The sequence below is a fragment of the Bison bison genome, unplaced genomic scaffold (genome assembly GCF_000754665.1).
Source record: "Bison bison bison isolate TAMUID 2011002044 unplaced genomic scaffold, Bison_UMD1.0 scf7180017864270, whole genome shotgun sequence".
In the NCBI taxonomy this organism is placed as follows: domain Eukaryota; kingdom Metazoa; phylum Chordata; class Mammalia; order Artiodactyla; family Bovidae; genus Bison; species Bison bison.
Genome location: NW_011494842.1, coordinates 10,605,032 through 10,626,015, shown reverse-complemented (window position 1 = coordinate 10,626,015; position 20,984 = coordinate 10,605,032). Strand labels below are relative to the sequence as shown.

Here is a 20,984-nt window from a genome sequence, read left to right as displayed (position 1 = left end):
CAGCATGTGAAGAGTTGACTCATTGGAAAAGACTCTGATGCTGGGAGGGATTGGGGGCAGGAGGAAAAGGGGACGACAGAGGATGAGATGGCTGGATGGCATCACTGACTCGATGGACGTGAGTCTCAGTGAACTCCGGGAACTGGTGATGGACAGGGAGGCCTGACAGGTGCTGCGATTCATGGGGTCGCAAAGAGTCGGACACGACTGAGTGACTGAACTGAACTCAACTCATGGGACCAGATGCCATGATGTTAGTTTTTGAACGTTGAGTTTCAAGCCAGCTTTTTCACTCTCCTCTTTTTCATCCTCATCAGGAGGTTCTTTAGTTCTTTTTCACTTTCTGCCACTAGAATGGTATCATCTGCATATCTGAGTTTGTTAATATTTCTCCCAGCAATCTTGATTCCAACTTGGGATTCATCTATCCTGGCATTTAACATGATGTTCTGCATATAAGTTAACTAGGCAGAGTGACAATATACAGCCTTGTTGTACTCCTTTCCCAATTTGGAACCAGTCTGTTGTTCCATGTCCCATTCTAACTGTTGCTTCTTGATCCACACATGGGTTCCCCAGGAGTCAGGTAAGGTGGTCTGGTATTTCCATCTCTAAGAATTTTCCACAGATTTTTGTGATCCACATAGTGAAAGGCTTTAGTATAGTCAATGAAGCAGAAGTGGATGGATTTTTTTTTTGGAATTCTCTTGCTTTTTCCATGATCCAATGATTGTTGGCAATTTGATCTCTGGTTTCTCTGCCTTTTCTAAACCCAGCTGATACATCTCAGAGTTCTTGGGGGTACTGCTTAATCCTATCTTGAAGGATTTTGAGCATAACTTTGCTAGCACGTGAAATGAGCGCAATTGTATGGTGGTTTGAACATTCTTTGGCATTGCCCTTCTTGGGGATTGGAATGAAAACTCACCTTTTCCAGTTCTGTGGCCACTGCTGAGTTTTCCAGATTTGCTGACATTTTGAGTGCATCATTTTAACAGCATCATCTTTTCGGATTTGTAATAGCTCAGCTAGAGTTCCACTGCTGCCACCTGCTTTGTTTGTTATATGCCTCCTAAGGCCCACTTGACTTCACACTCTGGGATGTCATGCTGCAGGTCAGTAGCATCTATAGTATGATATGTAATCAGAGTATTTGGAGGCTGAAGACCTACGTTTGAATCCCTAATTCTATCATTGGCCATAATGATCTTAGCAGGACACTTGGGCCGAGTTTGTAAAAGCAGCTGCTATAAGGATAAAATGTATCTATGATCTCTAAACTATGAAAAGCAATACAATTCAAGGTTGTATTTTAACTGTGGATATCAGGGAGTGAGTCAAGAAGAAGGTGGGGGTGAGCCTAGACCTTGAAAGATAGATGGGATCCCAACATCACATAGGAGATGGTTGCATGGGAAGGCTTCTAGGTGGAGGAGACATCTGAGCAAAACTGTGGTGAGGTGGCAGAAAGATGCAGTGTGAAACGTGTTCTGGAGAAATGAGTTATGTGTTTTTGGTTCAAGTTATTTAAGCAGTGGTAGAGAAGACTGGAATGGTAGGTTGAAGCCAGATCTTGGAGAGAGCCTGGAGTGTCACTTCTAAGAAAATTGGATCTCATATAGTTAGTGGGGAACCACTGAGGGATTCAAATCATTCTATAGAATAGATTGGAGAGATCTAAGCTTAGAGATGATGACGACACCTAAAAGGTGAGAAAAGTGATGAGGACCTGGTTTGGAAAGGAGAAAGTGGTAGAAGGTCAACTTGTTTGTTGATCATTTGCATCTTTGTCATAGAGGCAGATCAAAGAATATACAGCTACACCACATCCCGGGCAGACATACTAACTTGCTTCAAAAAGCCAATGCTGCTATCCCCAAATAGTGATCTCCTGACATTCTGTTTACTGTCTCTGTCAGTCCTCTTTGATACAGTTACTTGATGTCCCTTCCCATCTGAGTGGTAGATGAGGAGGTCAGGGAATACTTTTAGTGTTGGTGACTCTTCAGTTTAGTTCAGTCGCTCAGTCATTTCCGACTCTTTGCGACCCCATAGACTGCAGCATGCCAGGCCTCCCTGTCCATCACCAACTCCCGAAGTTTACTCAAACTCATGTCCATTGAGTCAGTGATGCCATCCAACCATCTCATCCTCTGTCATTCCCTTCTTTTCCCGCCTTCAATCTTACCCAGCATCAGGGTCTTTTCCAATGAATCAGTTCTTTTTATCAGATGGCCAAAGTATTGGAGTTTCAGTTTCAACATCAGTCCTTCCAATGAATATTCAGGACTGATTTCCTTTAGGATGGACTGGTTGGATCTCCTTACAGTCCAAGGGACTCTCAAGAGTATACTCCAGCACCACAGTTAGAAAGCATCAATTCTTCGGTGCTCAGCTTTCTATATAGTCCAACTCTCAAATCCATACATGACTAATGGAAAAACCATAGCTTTGACTAGACAGACCTTTGTTGGCAAAGTAATGGCTCTGCTTTTTACTATGCTGTCTAGGTTGGTCATAGCTTTTTTTCCAAGGAGCAAGCGTCTTTTAATTTCATGGCTGCAGTCACCATCTGCAGTGATTTTGGAGCCCCCCAAAATAAAGTCTCTCATTGTTTCCATTGTTTCCCCATCTATTTGCCATGAAGTGATGGGACCAGATGCCATGATCTTAGTTTCCTGAATGTTGAATTTTAAGCTAACTTTTTCACTCTCCTCTTTCACTTTCACCAAGAGGCTCTTTAGTTCTTCTTCACTTTCTGCCATAAGGGTGGTGTCATCCGTATACCTGAGGTTATTGATATTTCTCCTGGCAGTCTTGATTCCAGCTTGTGCTTCATCCAGCCCAGCATTTCTCATGATGTATTCTGCATATAAAGTTAAATAAGCAGGATGACAATATACAGCCTTGACGTACTCCTTTCCTGATTTGGAACCAGTCTGTTGTTCCATGTCCAGTTCTAACTGTTGCTTCCTGACCTGCATACAGATTTCTCAAGAGGCAGGTCAGGTGGTCTGGTATTCCTATCTCTTTAAGAGTTTTCCAGTTTGTTGTGATCCACACAGTCAAAGACTTTGGCATAGTCAATAAAGCAAAAGTAGATGTTTTTCTTGAACTCTTGTTGCTTTTTCGATGATCCAACGGATGTTGGCAATTTGATCTCTGGTTCCTCTGCCTTTTCTAAATCCAACTTGAACATCAGGAAGTTCACGGTTCATGTAGTGTTGAAGCCTGACTTGGAGAATTTTGAGCATTGCTTTACTAGCATGTGAGATGAGTGCAATTGTTCAGTAGTTTGAGCATTCTTTGGCATTGCCTTTCTTTGGGATTGGAATGAAAACTGACCTTTTCTAGTCCTGTGGCCACTGCTGAGTTTTCCAAATTTGCTGGCATATTGAGTGCAGCACTTTGACAGCATCATCTTTTAGGATTTGAAATAGCTCAAATGAAATTCCATCACCTCCACTAGCTTTGTTTGTAGTGATGCTTCCTAAGGCCCACTTGACTTTGCAATCCAGGATGTCTGGCTCTAGGTGAGTGATCATACCATCGTGATTATCTGAGTCATGAAGATCTTTTTTGTATATGGCAAGTTTGTATTCTTGCCACCTCTTCTTAATATCTTTTGCTTCTGTTAGGTCCATACCATTTCTGTTCTTTATTGAGCCCATCTTTGCATGAAATGTGTCCTTTGTATCTCTAATTCTCTTGAAGAGATCTCTAGTCTTTCCCACTCTATTGTTTTCCTCTGTTTCTTTGCATTGATCACTGAGGAAGGCTTGCTTATGTCTCCTTGCTATTCTTTAGAACTCTGCACTCAAATGGGTATATCTTTCCTTTTCTCCTTTGCCTTTTGCTTCTCTTCTTTTCACAGCTATTTGTAACACACCCTCAGACAACCACTTTGCCTTTTTTGCTTTTCTTTTTCTTGGGGATGGTCTTTACCCTGTCTCCTGTACAATGTCATGAACCTCCGTCCATAGTTCTTCAGGCATTCTGCCTATCAGATCTAATCCCTTGAATCTATTTGTCACTTCCACTGTATAATCTTAAGGGCTTTGATTTAGGTCATACCTGAATGGTCTAGTGGTTTTGCCTACTTTAAGTCTGAATTTTGCAATAAGGAGTTCATGATCTGAGCCACAGTCAGCTCCCTGTCTTATTTTTGCTGACTGTATAGAGCTTGTCCATCTTTGGCTGCAAAGAATTTAATCAGTCTGATTTCAGTATTGACCGTCTGGGGATGTCCATGTGTAGAGTCTTCTCTTGTGTTGTTGGAAGAGCGTGTTTGCTATGACCAGTGCTTTCTCTTGGCAAAACTTTATTAGCCTTTGCCCTGCTTCATTCTGTACTCCAAGGCCAAATTTGCCTGTTACTCCAGGTAGCTCTTGACTTCCTACTTTTTCATTCCAGTCCCCTAGTCCCCTATAATGAAAAGGATACCTTTTTTGGGTGTTAGTTCTAGAAGGTCTTGTAGGTCTTCATAGAACTGTTCAACTTCAGCTTCTTCAGCATTACTGGTCAGGGCATAAACTTGGATTACTGTGATATTAAATGGTTTGCTTTGGAAACGAACAGAGATCATTCTGTCATTTTTGAGATTGCATCCAAGTACTGCATTTCAGACTGTTTGTTGACTGTGATGGCTACTCCATTTCTTCTAAGGGATTCTTGTCCACAGTAATCTCCTGTTTGACCACTTCCAATTTACCATGTTTCATGGACCTAAAATTCCAGGTTCCTATGCGATATTGTTCTTTACAGCATTGGACTTTACTTCCATCACCAGTCATATCCTCAACTGGGTGTTGTGTTTGCTTTGGTTCTGTCTCTTCATTCTTTCTGGAGTTATTTCTACCTTGATCTCCAGTGGCATATTGGGCACCTGCCAACCTGGGGAGTTCATCTTTCAGTGTCCGAACTTTTTGCTTTTTCTTACTGTTCATGGGGTTCTTAAGACAAGCATACTGGTGACATTTATGTTGGGTTTTACCGAATACAAAGGAAGTAGCTAGGTAGAATTGGGTGCAGGGATTGAGGGAAGAAAAATGGAAAGGAAAGAATAAGGACAGTGGCTAGATGGATGAATGACTTTTCTCAGCAGAGAGAACTGTAGTTTATATAAAAGCACAGTGAAAATAGAGAACCGATGCAGGGACTTGCAAGTATACAATGAGACTGAAGTTATAAGGCAGAGTTAATGGTGAGGTACACAAAGCAGTCACTGGGATTCTCAGAGAAAATATGAACATTCCCACTTGGTTCGTTTTTCTCATCCTGCGAAGATTTTTGTTTGGCAAATACATTTTTAATATATTTGGTTTTTTTAGTATATTTCTGTGCATAATTTTAAAAAGATATATATGTATATACACACACACACTTATGGTGGGTGCATGCTCTTTTTTTTTTTTAAACTGCTAAGAGTATGAAATCAGAACCATTTAAGATGACCAGTTTAGTGGAGTAATGACAAAAGATGAAGTTAGAGAAGTATGCAACAACTGTATGCGCTTGCTTTGGGGATTTTCTTCTTAAAGCTGTAAGGCACCATTGAAATTCTGATCTTTAACCCAGAAATGACACAACTGGGTTTTTATTATAGAAAGCTCAGTCTGGTAGCGTTCTCGGAATTCTGGATTGCATCACTCTGGATTGCATTTGGGTTTGAACTGTGGTGTTGGAGAAGACTCTAGAGAGTCCCTTGGACTGCAAGGAGATCCCACCAGTCCATTCTGAAGGTGATCAACCCAGGGATTTCCTCGGAAGGACTGATGCTAAAGCTGAAACTCCAGTAGTTTGGCCACCTCATGCGAAGAGTTGACTCATTGGAAAAGACTCTGATGCTGGGAGGGATTGGGGGCAGGAGGAGAAGGGGACGACAGAGGATGAGATGGCTGGATGGCATCACTGACTCGATGGACGTGAGTCTGAGTGAACTCCGGGAGTTGGTGATGGACAGGGAGGCCTGGCGTGCTGCGATTCATGGGGTCGCAAAGAGTCGGACACGACTGAGCGACTGAACTGAACTGAAGCTCACAAGAAGCAGACAGACCTGGGAGGCTTCTTTTTTTTTTTTTTAATGTGGATCACTTTCAAAGTATTGATTTTGTTACAATGTTGCTTCTGTGTTTATGTTTTGGTTCTTTTGGTGGCAAGGCTTGTGGGGTCCTAGCTTCCCACCCAGGAATCAAACTGCACCACCTGCACTGGAAAGCCAGCTCCTGACCAACGTGACCAGCAGGGAAGCCCTCCAGGGAGGTTTGGACACTCGCTCAGGCAGGAAGTAGTGAAGACATGAGCAAGGTAGTAGTGATCATTGGAGAGGCAAGGACAAAGATTCCAGAGGGACTTGAGCAGTCAGGTTGATCCAATCCAACGCTTGGATTGGGTTACAGAAGGAGTGGCAGAAAGAAACTAGGAACTAGGAAGATTTGTCCATATGTCTGACTTGGGCTAACAAGGGATTCTAGAGACATTCCCTGAGGGGGATGTATTAATAGTAGGAGTGTTTATCTGGGCTGTGATTAATTTGATATTTGACTCAGGTGGAAATGAGTAGACAGATGGAGATGTAAATCCAGAGCTGAGGTTAGAGGTATGGGCTGGGGAATACAGACTTGGGAATCAAAAGCAATAGTTGGTAGTACAAATTCTGGGGTATATTTTATAATAATAACAACAAGAGCAATAGTAAGTAGAGTAACTTACTCTGAGACAGTACTCTGCTAAGCACTTACATGCATTTTCCCATTTATTTTCCAACTCAGCCCTAAGAGCTGAAAACCATTATTATTTCCATTCTAAACATGTGAAAACTGATGTTCAAGAAAAGTAATGATTTACTCAGGGTAACAGAGAGAGCCAGCATTTGAATCACATTGCCTCTGAAGAATTATTAATATTTCTTTCCTACTTGTGTATGTTTTTCTCCCTTTGCATGAGATTTGAAAGGCCTCATGATACTGAGGGCTTCCAGGATATTCCTGTTTCTTTTATTTGTTGTAAGAGTAGTCGGGTGCAGGTATGTTTACAAATACCATAGGTAATTTTTAAAATAAAACTAATTTCCTTTGTGTCTCCTACCTGTTTTTGTCTTCCTTATTTATAGGTCAAGTATACTTGCAGTATGTTGTTAGCTGTTGAGTGGGAAGAAGGAAAGAACCACATGAAATCAATTTAGATAGGACAATAAGTGTAGAGGAAGTGGCTGAATTATTTTCTGGAACAACTGTTATTCTCTGACATAGGTTGAATCAGAGAAGTAATAGTAGGAAAAAGATAGTAAAAAAAAAATGTATCATAGCATAGTATATCAACCATGTGCTCCAGCTGTCACATAGTAAATAGTCTTCCCCTCAAATACACTTCTTTTTCCAAAATGAACTTTCACAGAAGGCAATTGCAATTTTTTTTTTAAGTCAGGAAAAAGCAAAACTTTATCCATTTCTAATTCATAGGAGATGTGACACCTAGGGGTTAAAAAGTTAGGCTTTTTTTCCTTGATAAGAATCTGACCTTTGGTTATCTCTAGCTCTCTTTCCTCGGAGAAGGCAATGGCACCCCACTCCAGTACTCTTGCCTGGAAAATCATATGGACGGAGGAGCCTGGTAGGCTCCAGTCCATGGGGTTGCTAAGAGTCGGAAATGACTAAGCGACTTCACTTTGACTTTTCACTTTTATGCATTGGAGAAGGAAATGGCAACCCACTCCAGTGTTCTTGCCTGGAGAATCCCAGGGACGGGGGAGCCTGGTGGGCTGCCATCTATGGGGTCGCACAGAGTCGGACATGACTGAAGCGACTTAGCAGCAGCAGCAGCTCTCTTTCCTACGAAAATGCTATTTGCTACTTGGCAATATTGCTTTCAGTAGAAATAACTTGACTGGAAGGTTGCATCTGCAAAGGGAGAATTATAAATATCTAATATAGCTTTGGGTATGCCTGAATTCAGTGACTCTTATCACTGTCCCATGTGAAAATTCTGAAAGCTGTGCCTGTGGAGTTGCTACTAGAGATAGTGGTACACAGGGCTTCGACACCAGGGTGATTCCCACTCCTGCCCTAACGTGGATCTTCTCCCTGCACCCGAGCTGTATAGATTCTTTTCCAAACTCTTGCTGAAGAGAGACACCTAACACCACTCTGTTGGTAAACTGTGTTTTCCTGACGGATAGCCTCCTAGCCTATAGTTGTCTTGTGACTCTGAATGCTTAGTTGAACCTGAAGAAGACCCTTTGCTGGGGGTAATGCATCACATTTGAAAATTCATTGGGAGAGAGAGTTGATAGGCTCCATGGAGAGTTGGCCTCACTGTTATTAAGACGAGAACACACAGTTCAGACAAGTATAAAAATTTCTGAAAGTTTAGCTAATGCAAGATTGAAACTTTTATCCTGAGGTTGCACCTATTCAGTCACATCTTCAGGATCCACTTCTAATTTTAGTTCTCTTGTTATTTCCACCACATCTGCAGTTATTTCCTCCACTGCAGCCTTGAACTTCTCAAAGTCATCCGTGAGGGTTGCAATCAGCTTCTTCCAAACTCCTATTAATGTTGATACTGTGACCTCTTCCCATGAATCATGAATGTTCTAGATGGCATCTAGAATGGTGAAGCCTTTCCAGAAGTTTTTCAATTTACTTTGCCCAAATTCATTAGCGGAATCATCATCTATGACAGCTATAGCCTTACAAAATATATTTCTTAAAGAATAAGTCTTGGGAATCAGAATTACTCCTTGATGTATGGACTGCAAGAATGGATATTGTGTTAGCAGGCATGGAAACAAAATTAATCTCATTGTTCACCTCCGTCAGAGCTCTTAGATGGCCAAGTGCATTTTGAATGAATGTATTAAAGGAATCTTATTTTTTTTCTGAGCAGTAAGTCTCAACTGTGGGCTTAAAATATTCAGTAAATGATGTTGTAAGTAGATACGCTATCATCCAGGCTTTATTGTTCATTTATAAAGACCACAGGCAGAGGAGATTCAGCATGATTCTTAACAACCCTAGGATTTTCAGAATGGTAATGAGCATTGGCTTCAACTTAAAGTAACTAGCTGTTTTTGCTCCTAGAAGAGAATGAGCCTATCCTTTGAAGCTTCGAAGGCACTGACTTTTTTCCAATTGTGAACGTCCTAGATGGCATCTTCTTCCAATAGAAAGCTGTTTCATCTACATTGAAAGTCTGTTTAGTGCAGCCACCTTCGTTCATTATCTTAGTTAGATCTTCTGGATAACTCACTGCAGCTTCTACATCAGCACTTGCTACTTTACCTTGCACTTTTATGTTATGCAACTAGCTTCTTTACTTAAACTTCATGAACCAACCACTGATAGCTTCAGACTTTGCTTCTGTAGCTTCCTCACCTCTCTCTGCCCTCTAGAATGGGAGAGAGAGCCTTGCTCTGGATGAGGCTTTGGCTTGAAGGAATGTTGACTGGTTTGATCTTCTATCCAGATCTCTAAAACTTTCTCCATATCAGGAATAAGGCTGTTTTACTTTCTTATCATTTGTGTATTCACCGGAGTGCACTATTAACTTCGTTAAAGAGCTTTTTCTTTGTCTTCACAACTTGGCTAACTTGGTGCAGGAGGCCTAGCTTTCAGTCTGTCTTAGGTTTTGAAACACCTTCCTCGCTCAGCTTAATCATTTCTAGCTTTTGATTTAAAATACGAGACATGGAATTCTTCCTTTCATTTGAACTCTTAGAGACCATTGCACAGTTATTAATTGATGTAATTTCAGTATTGTGTCTCAGGGAATAGGGAAACCTGAGTATGGGGAGAGAGATGGGGCAGTGGTCTGTCAGTGGAGTAGTCAGAACACACACAGTGTTTTTCAGTTAAGTTTGTCATCTAATGTGGATGTGGTTCATGGCACCCCAAAACAATCACAATAATAGCATCAAAGATCATTGATCACAGATCATCATAACAAATGTAATGAAAAGTTTGAAGTATTGTGAGAATTACCAAAATGTGATCAGGGATACAAAGTGAGCAAACGCTGTTGGAAAAGTATCACTGATAGACTTGTTGGACACAGGATTGTTACAGACCTTCAATTTGGGGGGAAAAAACAACCAGTATCTGTGAACTACAACAAAGTGATGTGCAATGAAACAAGATATGCTTATATAAAACAAAAATAGGAAGACTCTGCAAAGCAGAGAGAAGAAGGCAGACTGGGTAGGGACTTTGAAACCCTAGGAACCTCATGGCAGTAAGTTTCCTGGGTTTTCTCTCTGCCTCATATAGCCCAGACTTAGAGCTAAAGGCTTAGTGATCTGGAAATGCCAATGGATGCACACACAAAAAAGCCAAATGAATGCTTACTTTCTCTACCCACAGGACCAGGAAATACACAGTATTTCCTGATAAGTCAGAAAACTTTTAGACAACAAGTGCTCTACTACAACCAAATCCCATAGAGAAAACAGTGGCCTCAGCCACACCTGTGCCAGCAGAGGCTGAGTGGGGAGTTTAGTCTTCCAGCCAACTGGCTATAATAAGGTGCTCAACCTCCCCGTGCTACGGTAGCATCAGAGAAGACTAGGGAGCGATGATTTCGTCTTGCCAGGCAGTAACAATCTTTCCCCTCGTGCTGTTATCAGTGGAGAAACACGGAAAACCTAGCATTCTGCCCTGGCCCAGCAGTGGAAATATTTTAAGACAGTTATAAATCAGAGAGAGGAAAGGGATATAAGGAGAGATAAGGTTTCTACACTTCACTCAAACCATTTTATGATGATGCCAAATGCTGTGTGAGTTACAACTGATATAGATCAGTGGAAAAGAGTAGAACCCAGAAATAAACTCACTAATAAAAACCCAACAAATTTTTCACAGAGATGCAAAAGTAATTCAGTGGAGAAAGGATAGATTTTTTGAACAAATAGTGCTGGAGCCATTGGACATTCGTAAAAAGTGAAGCCCTACGTTCACGTCTTATACCAAAAAAAAGGTCCATTTAAAAGTGCTTAAAGGGACCTTGACCTTGATCCTCTGGTTCACTCCCGGCTCCACTTTTTATAGTTTTGTCAAGATTATATTGTAGGCACATAGTACATGTACTAGAAACATGCCTGATTGGACCTTTAACGTTTTTACACTGTAGTTTTAAATTAATTAAATTTGGAAATTGCCCTCTCCCACTCCTGCAAAAGACTGATTATTTCTATTATTCTTTCTTTTTGTAAGCAGAGGAGCAAATCTTTGTTGCTTAGCAGTTAACCGAGAAAGCCTGAAACTTTTTGAGCATAAAAGACATCTTTTACTGTTCTGAATTTAGAGCATAATAAGGGAAAGACATCCTTGGGGGCTCAGTTGTAAAGAATCCACCTGCAATGCAGGCAATGAGGATTCCATCCCCAAGTTGGGAAGATCCCCTGGAGAAGGAGATGGCAACCCACTCCAGTATTCTTGCCTGGGAAATCCCAAAGACAGAGGAGCCTGTCAGGCTGTAGTCCATGAGGCTGCAAAGGTTGGACACGACTTAGCAACTGAACACCCAAAGGGAGAGACAAAGTTAAAAACTGTCCCATGAGATAAGACATCAACTTTTAGGCACAAGTCTTTTTTTAGACACAAGATATATTTATTTCAAACAATATTTTAGAACAATAGCAATAAACAGTGATTTTTAGTAACTTTTAAAGAAACTTTTTTCCAAAATCATTTGAGTGTTTATCAGAAGTAACAGAGTGGTTTAACATTCTGTTACAGAGAATTAACAGAATGTTTTGGTGATAAAAAGAAAACTGTTACCTGAGCATAGAATAACTAAATCATTTTATAAAAAGCAAACCCTGCTTGTTTTTTTAACTATCATCCAAATAATACTTTGGCAGCAAAGGATTTATATGCCTTTACTTTTATGAATAAATCCATTAACATTGAATGTATTTGTTAATCTTTTTGCCATATATAGACTTTTTTTTAAGGTTAAATGATTTTGGAATTTATATTACTCTGTGTTTTCTTAGAAATAATGTATTTATCTTATTAAGTCTTCTCAATCAGAAAAGTGGTGTATCTTTCCATTTTCTAAACTGTTTTTGCCATCTTTATTGAGATAAAATTGACATATAACATGTATGTCATAATATCGTATGTATGTCCACATACTTCTAAAACAGCATTTTAAATGTCTTCATATATTCTATTATGCCTGTGTTAAAGCAGGAGATGCAGGTTCAATCCCTGGGTCGGGAAGATCCCCTAGAGAAGGAAATGGCAACCCACTCCAATATTTTTGCCTGGGAAAACCCATGGACAGAGTAGCCTGGTGGGCTACAGTCCATGGGATTGCAGAGAGTCTAACACGACTTCACTACTAAGCAACAACAACTAGTTTATCTAACTATTTCTTCATTGTTAGAGGCAGTTTAGCAAGGTGGTTGAAAGCAAGGACTTTGGAACCAAACTGTTTGGACTGAGGTTTTTTTTTTCTCTGCCAGTTACTTTCTCAATAGTAAAATGGGGATGGTATAATATATACATTATATATATATAATATATATATCATAAGGAGGGTTGTTATGAAGATCATATAAGTTAATTTCTATAAATCATTTAGAACAGTATTTGGCACACAGTTACTTTGTAAATGCTGTGATGAATGTCTTTATACATAAATCTTTGTCAAAGTTTCTAATTATTTCCTTAGATAGATTTTTAGAAGGGCAATATCTTGATCAATGAATATGAACTCTTTAGGATTCTTGAGATCCAGATTGCTGCTTAAAAAGATTTTAGGATAGAATAGAAATAGGGATAGGATAAACAGGGTTGTTGAACTTGTTTTACAGAACTTGGCACGAAATCTATAGAAAAAAAAATTTTTAAAACCCAACTCTTTGACCGAGCTACACAAATTTCAGCATAGCTTTTATGGACTGAACAGAAGCAATAATAAAGCCATGATGGACTAAGGGATTGCCATAGTGGGCTGTTGGTATCTTGTTACAGAAAGCAAAGCTAATGTTGGTAACAAGTAGTAAAAATTAAAGGTGTTTAATACATGGACAGGGAGGCCTGGCGTGCTGCAATTCATGGGGTCGCAAAGAGTCGGACACGACTGAGTGACTGAACTGAATTGAACTGAATACATACTGTTTCCCCTTAGGATTTTCTCTTGCAGCAGACCATGTTGCGAATTAAGGATCCTAAGAAGTCACTGGATTTTTATACGAGAATTCTTGGAATGACGTAAGTAAACTGTTGGTACCTGTGATGTTTAAATACATAGCTTTGCAAATATAGGCAATGTTTTCAGATCTATTTTAAAAATAGATTAAAGTTTGCTTCAAAGGTCACAAAAGTGCTTTTGGCCAGGAGTCTGGGACTAGGCTTGACTGACTGGCCAGGGCTTCCGTCAGGTTCCTGTCCTCTCTCCCAGCCAGGTTCACTGGGCAGCAAGACACCAGTGCTTGCATTTTCTCTAACTCCCTTTTCACTGAGAGCTGCCAGTTAAATCCTTAACGTGCCCAGACCATTTTGATGTTATGGCCACTCTTAGCCTCTTGTTTTCTTCAGAAAAGATATAGCTATAAAGACACATTATTTAGAAAATTTAGTGAGTTTACCTAAAGTTGACCATCTGTCCCATTTTATAGGATATGTTCTCTTTTTCCAAATAAGTAATATTCACTGATTTGATACCTTTAACATATTTGCTTTTCTTGATTTGTTTCCCTAAATAATATGAGGGTTTTTATTTATTTCTGGTAGTATAGAGAGTAAAATAATCTTTAATTTACTGCCTAGATAACCTTCATTGACATTAAGAGAAAACGTTAAGTAATACAGTATATGTCTATATTTAGAAAATCTGACTGCTTCCGAGAAATACAAAGTGAAAAATGACAGCCTCCCTCTCCTAGTTCTCTTCAAAGATAACGGCTGTTAACAGTTTCTTGTCATTCTTTCCAGAAAAAGTGGTTTTGCGCATAGCTCAGTCAGTAAAGATTCTGCCTGCAATGCAGGAGACCTGGGTTGGATTCCTGGGTTGGGAAGATCCCCTGGAGAAGGAAATGGCAACCTACTCCAGTGTACTTGCCTGGAGAATCCCATGGAAAGAGGAGCCTGGCAGTCTGCAGTTCATGGGGTCATAAGAGTCGGACACGACTTAGCTACTAACGCACCATGACATATTTAAAGGACGTAATGAAACAAATGTATTGAACGTCTGCTATTTGCCAGGCCCTTTATATGTTCTTTCATTCAGTCTTCACAAAAGGCTTATGAAATAGCTTATATTTCCATTTTACATGGAAAGGAAGAAACCAAAGCTTAAAGGCATTAACTTACGGCACCAAATCCCACAGTGGGAACATGGCAGAGCTGGAATTTGAATCCAGGTCCAAACAACTCCAGTGTTGACATTATTTTTAAAGAGCCCCAAATAGAGTACTCAGATGGTGAAGAATCTGCCTGCAATGCAGGAGACCTGGGTTCGATCCCTGGGTTGGGAAGATCCCCTGGAGAAGGAAATGGCAACCCACTCCAGTATTCTGACCTGGAGAATTCCATGGACAGAGGAGGCTGGTGGCTACAGTCCATGGGGTTGCAAAGAGTCGGACATGCCTGAGCGACTAACACAAGAGTACAGCTTGATGTTCTAGTGAAAGATAATGCTGTGCTGAGAAGAGGAGTGTAAAACACGTTTAAGTGCTCCATTTGACTGGTCTGTAAGAGCTTAGGCAGTCTGCTTTGGTAGGTGCAGAGATAGTTTTTTGTGATTGGAGTATTTGAGTTGTATGACACTTCATCATAAACATGTTTGAGTAAGAGCTATTTGTGATGAGTCAGTGGGTAGATCTTAGTGGGCTAAGGCATATTACATAGCAGTAATAAGTAGAAGATTTGGAACAGAACTCTAGAAACTTATTATTTGCTATGCTTCAGTCATTCCCTCTTATTGGTGTTGAATGAAGTCATTTTTGAGCATTTAATCCTCCGTAATCTAAAGAAAACTATACTGTGTGTATCCTCATTTCACCCTACTCCTTGCAAAATAACGTCACACTCTAAGTTCATTTTAGAAGCCACAGCTTTGTTGAATCTTCTTCAGAACCTCAGGGTGCGGAATTCATGCACTTCCTCTCACAGTCGCTCCTTTTCCACTGCTCTTTTCAACCTACAAAAGAAACTTAAGTCTTCTCTATTGTAGGATAATTGTCGCTCTCTGCTCTCTTGCGGTCCATCCCATCATTAGGACTGTCTGTACAGATAGACCCCACTTGCTCACCTCCCATTCTCCAGCCTCTGCTGTGCGTGCTGGTGAAACTGCCCTCACAGGACCTTTCTGTATCTACTCACTTCTCCTCAAACTTAATCCTGTCTGACCTTTCTGCAGTATTTGGTACTGTCAACCACTTTATTATGGACATTCATGTCTTCTGTGCTGTTAATCTGCCCTCTCTTAACACCTGTCCTCACCTTATCTTCCTAGGAGTTTTGGCACAGTAACTGAATGCCATATATCCTAAAGGTGTGAGACATTATATTTTCCACTGAAAAACAAAATTTTCTTTTGAAGATATCTTTTGACACTTATCCAGGTACCATAAATCCAGCTAATTTTCATTGTATTTGAAGAACTGATGAATTACAAGTTTACATTTAATTTTTTTAAATTTCACTGATATTTACAGATAAGTTTTTTAATTAGACTTTTTTATTGATTTTTCCTTGCTTTTTCTATTAAAACAGCCTCACTGTGTACTGTTCTTATTCTCAGTAGAACTCGAATATCGTCATGTTGATTTTAGTATTAATCGACTTTTCTTGTAAGTTGAGTCAGGCTTGTTATTTAATTTCAGACTACTCCAGAAACTTGATTTCCCCACTATGAAATTTTCACTCTATTTCTTGGCTTATGAGGATAAAAATGACATCCCAAAAGATAAAGATGAAAAAGTAGCGTGGGTATTCTCCAGAAAAGCTACACTTGAACTGACACAGTAAGTATGAGTCTTTATTTTGTTTATGTATTCTACATTTTTTGGAAGCTTTTTTTTTTTTTTTTAACTTTTCCCCCTTACTTACCAGCTTAATTCAAACTGGGTTTTATCTAACCACTTTCCATTTGTAACAATATCTTTGAGTATTTTTTCATGGATCTTTATATTGTTCTTATGGTGCAAGTAGGGCAAATGAGATCATTTGCAGAGAATGTAATAATGAAATGGCAAGATGTTTGTCAAAATGTAGCTAATGAATGTTTGGATAGTACAGGTGAGATTGTCATAGGCATTCTCCTTTCTGTTTTATTCTGTATGCTGTTTTTGTGCAGTCTTTAAAAATTAACAAAACAGATTTGTTTCAGGGTGTGCTATTTCATGTGTCTCCTGAATCAGAACAGCTCTGGAGTCAGACAGACCTGGCCTGAGTCTTGCCTCTGATGACAGCTCTGTGATCAAGTTATACCACCTCCCTAAGTGGCAGTCTCATTTGTAAAATGGAGATGCTCAGATCTAACCCATGCAGCTGTTTTGAGGGCTTCATGAAATATAAAGTCCATAGCACAATGAATGGTAGTTGCTATTATTATCATTTTTATTCTTATCCAGATGCCTAGTTTTATTGTCTCCTTAGTCTAGTTCATCATTCTTTGCCTATTTGCTCTTTCTGTTGTTGAAAACTTAACGTGTACAGTAGCAGAGATTAGACCAAGTGTATTAAGCAGCATATATACATGGAAAGATTTCAAAGATTGTTGCAGCTTTCTTTTCAGAATTTCTGTTCTCCAGGTCACTTAGAATTATGTTTTCTCTCCATCTGTAGCAATTGGGGCACGGAAGATGATGAGACCCAGAGTTACCACAGTGGCAATTCAGACCCTCGAGGATTTGGTATGTTTGCCTATTTGTGTGTAATACACTTTTATGGTTTTGTGATTTTGCATTGGGTACCTATTTATGGTTGTAAGCAATCTAAAACATTTTTAGATTTTTGTTAGTATGGCTATTTTTATTTCCACCTGTAAGTTGTGTCCAACTCTTGGTGAACCTATATACCCTGTGGAATTAGACAGAGGACTAATTCCTCTGTCTGTGGAATTCTCCAGGCAAGAATACTGGAGTGGGTAACCATTCCCTTCTCCAGGGCATCTTCCTAACCCAAGGATTGAACTTGTGTCTCCTGCATTACAGGTGGATTCTTTACCATCTGAGCCACCAGGGAAGCCTAATTTTATTTAGGAATATAATTTCATCATGTCAATCTAAACTTTACACTTATTCTCTCACCATGGTTTCATTTTTCAGTCTCAGTACTGTATTTCCAGTAGACTTTTAAATTAAAGAACAAAACCAAAAATGATGGTTAATAATAATCCTAATTTCTGCTAGTATACACTTCTGCCTTAATCTAAAATCTCTCAATCAAATGCCAGGATTATCAGTTTAAATGGACTGGTATATAGTCATTATCAACAATTAGCTTATTAAGCATGAATAAATGGATATCGTTTTTTTAAGTAGGTTATTAACAGATTGAACTCTTTATGAGCAAATATTGGGCTTATGTCAAATAATTTATAATTTAGAGCAACTAATTATTATACCCAGCCACTTAGATTCTTGTTCTTTAATATTTTATAGGTTTTGAACCAACTTGATTCAGTCTGTTTACAGATGCCTTGTGTTTTGAAATTAACTAGTTTTGGAAGCCACTTGTGGCACATGGATACCCTGTTGTAATTTTTCCTTCTTTCTCTCTGCCTTGTTTTGGGGGCGGTTTTACCTAAGGTCACATTGGAATTGCTGTTCCTGATGTTCATGGTGCTTGTAAAAGATTTGAAGAACTGGGAGTCAAATTTGTGAAGAAACCTGATGATGGTGAGTCTGCTACTTGTTTTCTTCAGGCCTCTCTTTAGTTCTGTGACATTTACTAAGCACTCACAGAGGGTCCTGTTGTAGTTAAACCTTTTGGTTGCAAGTGACTTTGAATCCTACTCCAACCAGCTTAAGGAAAGAGAAATGATTGGAAGCACACTGAGTTACCTTAGGAAACCGAAAGGCAAACTCGAGGGTGGCTTCACATGGGACTAATTGCAGGATCTGGAGAGCCGCCAAAGACCGAGGCCGCCTCTCCACCCCTCAACCCTGCCCATTTCTCAGTGACCACCAGCTTTTACTATCTCAGGTCTATCTAGCCACCCAAAAACTAAGTTCCTTAAAGTCTGTTTCTTCTGCTCTTAATGTAACTACAGCAAGTCTGTTCAGTTCATAATTATTTGGTTTTTCTTTTTCATCCTTTTACAACTTTGGCATGTCCTTATGATTTAGGTATGTCTCTTGACAATAGTATGTATCTGGATTTTGTTGGATTTACATGTATTATAATTATTTTATTTAGATCTATTTTTGCCATCCCATTTTATTTTTAAAATTTTTAATTTGGAATATTTCACTGTTTCATTTCCATCTTTTTTTTTTTTTTTAATTCCAATTAGGAGATTTGATATCCAAAAATCATCCTCCCCAGTAAAACAAGAACTTGCTCCCTTCTACCTCCATTATCTTACTATACCCAGGCTGGGATAGTATTGATTTATTTTTCTTTTTTCTTTGGCTTGTTTTTTTAAGATAATAAATATGTAAAGGTATATATTTTTTTCTCCATATATCTCTTGCTGTAACATCTTTTGGATTTTTCTGTCCCTTTATTAAGTACCTCAACCAAAACTGCTTTCAAAGGGTTTGTGAGGCAGCACTCTTGAGGCATTCCATATACCCCAGAACCTTGCCTTTATATATATATATAAATGACAGTTTTGTTGTCTATAAACCTTAGGTTTATTTTCCTTCAGTCTTGAAAATACAACTCTGTTGTCTTATTTTTCCCATCCAGTGTTGCTGCTGAAAAATCTGCTGATTTGTGTTCCTTTGTTTATTTTCTTCTGTTTTGTCCTAGAAGCTTTTTATATTTGTTTTCTTTGTCCTTGACTTCCTTCTGGGGATTTCTTCAAACTGGCATACTAATTAGCTAATTTTCCCTCAGATGTATCTGTTCTTATATTCGTCTTTTGTATTCTCATCTATTGTATTATTTCACCTATTATAATTTTGATTTCTAATTTTTGCTGACTTCCTTTTATATTGCTCAGCTGGTAAAGAATCCATCTGCAGTGCAGGAGACCCCAGTTCAATTCCTGGGTCTGGAAGATCCCATGGAGAACAGATAGGCTACCCACTCCAGTATTCTTGGGCTCCGTTGGTGGCTCAGACAGTAAAGAATATGCCTGCAGTGCAGGAGACCTGGGTTCATTTCCTGAGTTGGGAAGATCCCCTGGAGAAGGGAATGGCTACCCCGTCCAATATTCTTGCCTGGAGAATTCCATGGACAGAGGAGCCTGGAAGGCTACAGTCCATGGGGTCACAAAAAGTCAGACACGACTGAGCAACTTTCACTTCACTTCATTATAATTTTGATTTCTAATTTTTGCTGACTTTCTTTAATATTTTCTTATTCTTATTTCATATTGGTTATATTTAATATTCCTCATTGTTTTTACATATTTCAATAGTTCTTGGTCCATCAATCTCATATTTGTTCTTCAGTTAGAATTTATAATCCATTGTTTGTTTTATAGTTATATTCCTCAAATTCTTATTATTTTGGTCTCAGAGATTTGGGTGGGTTTGTTTTTATTTTTTTACTGAAACTATTAGCTATTCCAACCATCAGTTCAGTTCAGTCGCTCAGTTGTTTCTGACTCTGTGACCCCATGAACCGCAGCACGCCAGGCCTCCCTGTCCATTACCAACTCCAGGAGTCCACCCAAACCCATGTCCATTGAGTCGGTGATGCCATCCAACCATCTCATCCTCTGTCATCCCCTTCTCCTCCTGCCATCAGGCAATGTGAGTGGGGGAAGACCAGACCTTGGTTCTTAAAATTCCAAGTGATATCAGGGACATGTGCAGGGCAGAGAGAGAAAATAAGAGTTAAGACAAATACTTCACATTCTGTAGTCATATCCTTTTCCCCCTTTGTCCCTGATGTAGTATTTGTAGGAGACGCTCCTGGCATTGTTTTTCCCTAACTCTGGTTGTGTGGCACGTGTAACCTCTGGGAGATGAGTTGCTCCCCACCTGTTTTTCTGCCCTTACCTACCCCCGAGGACATCTGAACCAGTCATTCGAACCTCCCGCACTGTGGGAGTAGGTGCTGAGGCCCAAGGCACTGGGAGAAGCAAGAGCCAAACTAGCAAAACTCCTTGTTTATTCTCCCACAGCCACGATGGCCTGCCTTGTGGTCTGGCCACAAGTACCCCTTCCACACAAAGTGGGTTAAAATAGTCACCACCTCACCCCTACCATTTCTCTCCCCAACTGTCACATCAGAGGCATCATACTTTCCCCCCACCATTTTTTATCTGTGTTCCTCTGAAGCTGATCTTGAGGAGGGGAGCCAGAGATAAAAGTCAAACTAATTCAGCATCTTGGTACCAAAATAAATTTCTGAGGTCACACTTTTTCCATTTAGGCAAACAACTCTACTCCTAGACCTATTACCCTCTCAGTCCCAGTCATGAGGTCCTGGGAGAAAGAATCTGATTGGCACAGCTTGGGTTACACAGAATAGTGTATGACCAAGCATCTGGGTCCCTTGGCTGGCTAGATGCGCCATGCTACTGGCTCCCTTGAGCATCTGCTGTCGTTTTCCTCTTTAAAATAAGGCAGTTTCTGTGACTGCTCAACTAGCTGCATGAAGTTACATTGTGCAGGTGCAGTAGTTACCTGATACCTACAAGATACAGCCAGTCCCACTGTTTATTTCTAGGAGAGTTGGTTTACAGCTATGTGTAGAAGATAAAATGTGTCATTCTGAAACTCGTGCATCTGGGCCACACCAATAGATTTTTTGTAAGTTAAAACTAATAAACGAAATAATGTAATTAACTAAAATAGTAAAATAAAATTTAGTAATTAATAAACATTATTTTAAATTTATATATATATATAT

At 39.6% G+C, this 20,984-nt stretch overlaps 1 protein-coding gene across 1 annotated transcript in view; it reads left to right on the top strand.

The window, feature by feature from the left end:
• The window catches only part of GLO1 (glyoxalase I), a 26,247-nt gene that overhangs the window by 3,449 nt on the left and 1,814 nt on the right, over window positions 1-20,984 (top strand). The window contains exons 2-3 of the mRNA XM_010848692.1: window positions 13,135-13,217; window positions 15,833-15,938. Coding sequence (XP_010846994.1) covers window positions 13,135-13,217; window positions 15,833-15,938 — 189 coding nt within the window. The remainder of the gene's footprint in view (window positions 1-13,134; window positions 13,218-15,832; window positions 15,939-20,984) is intronic.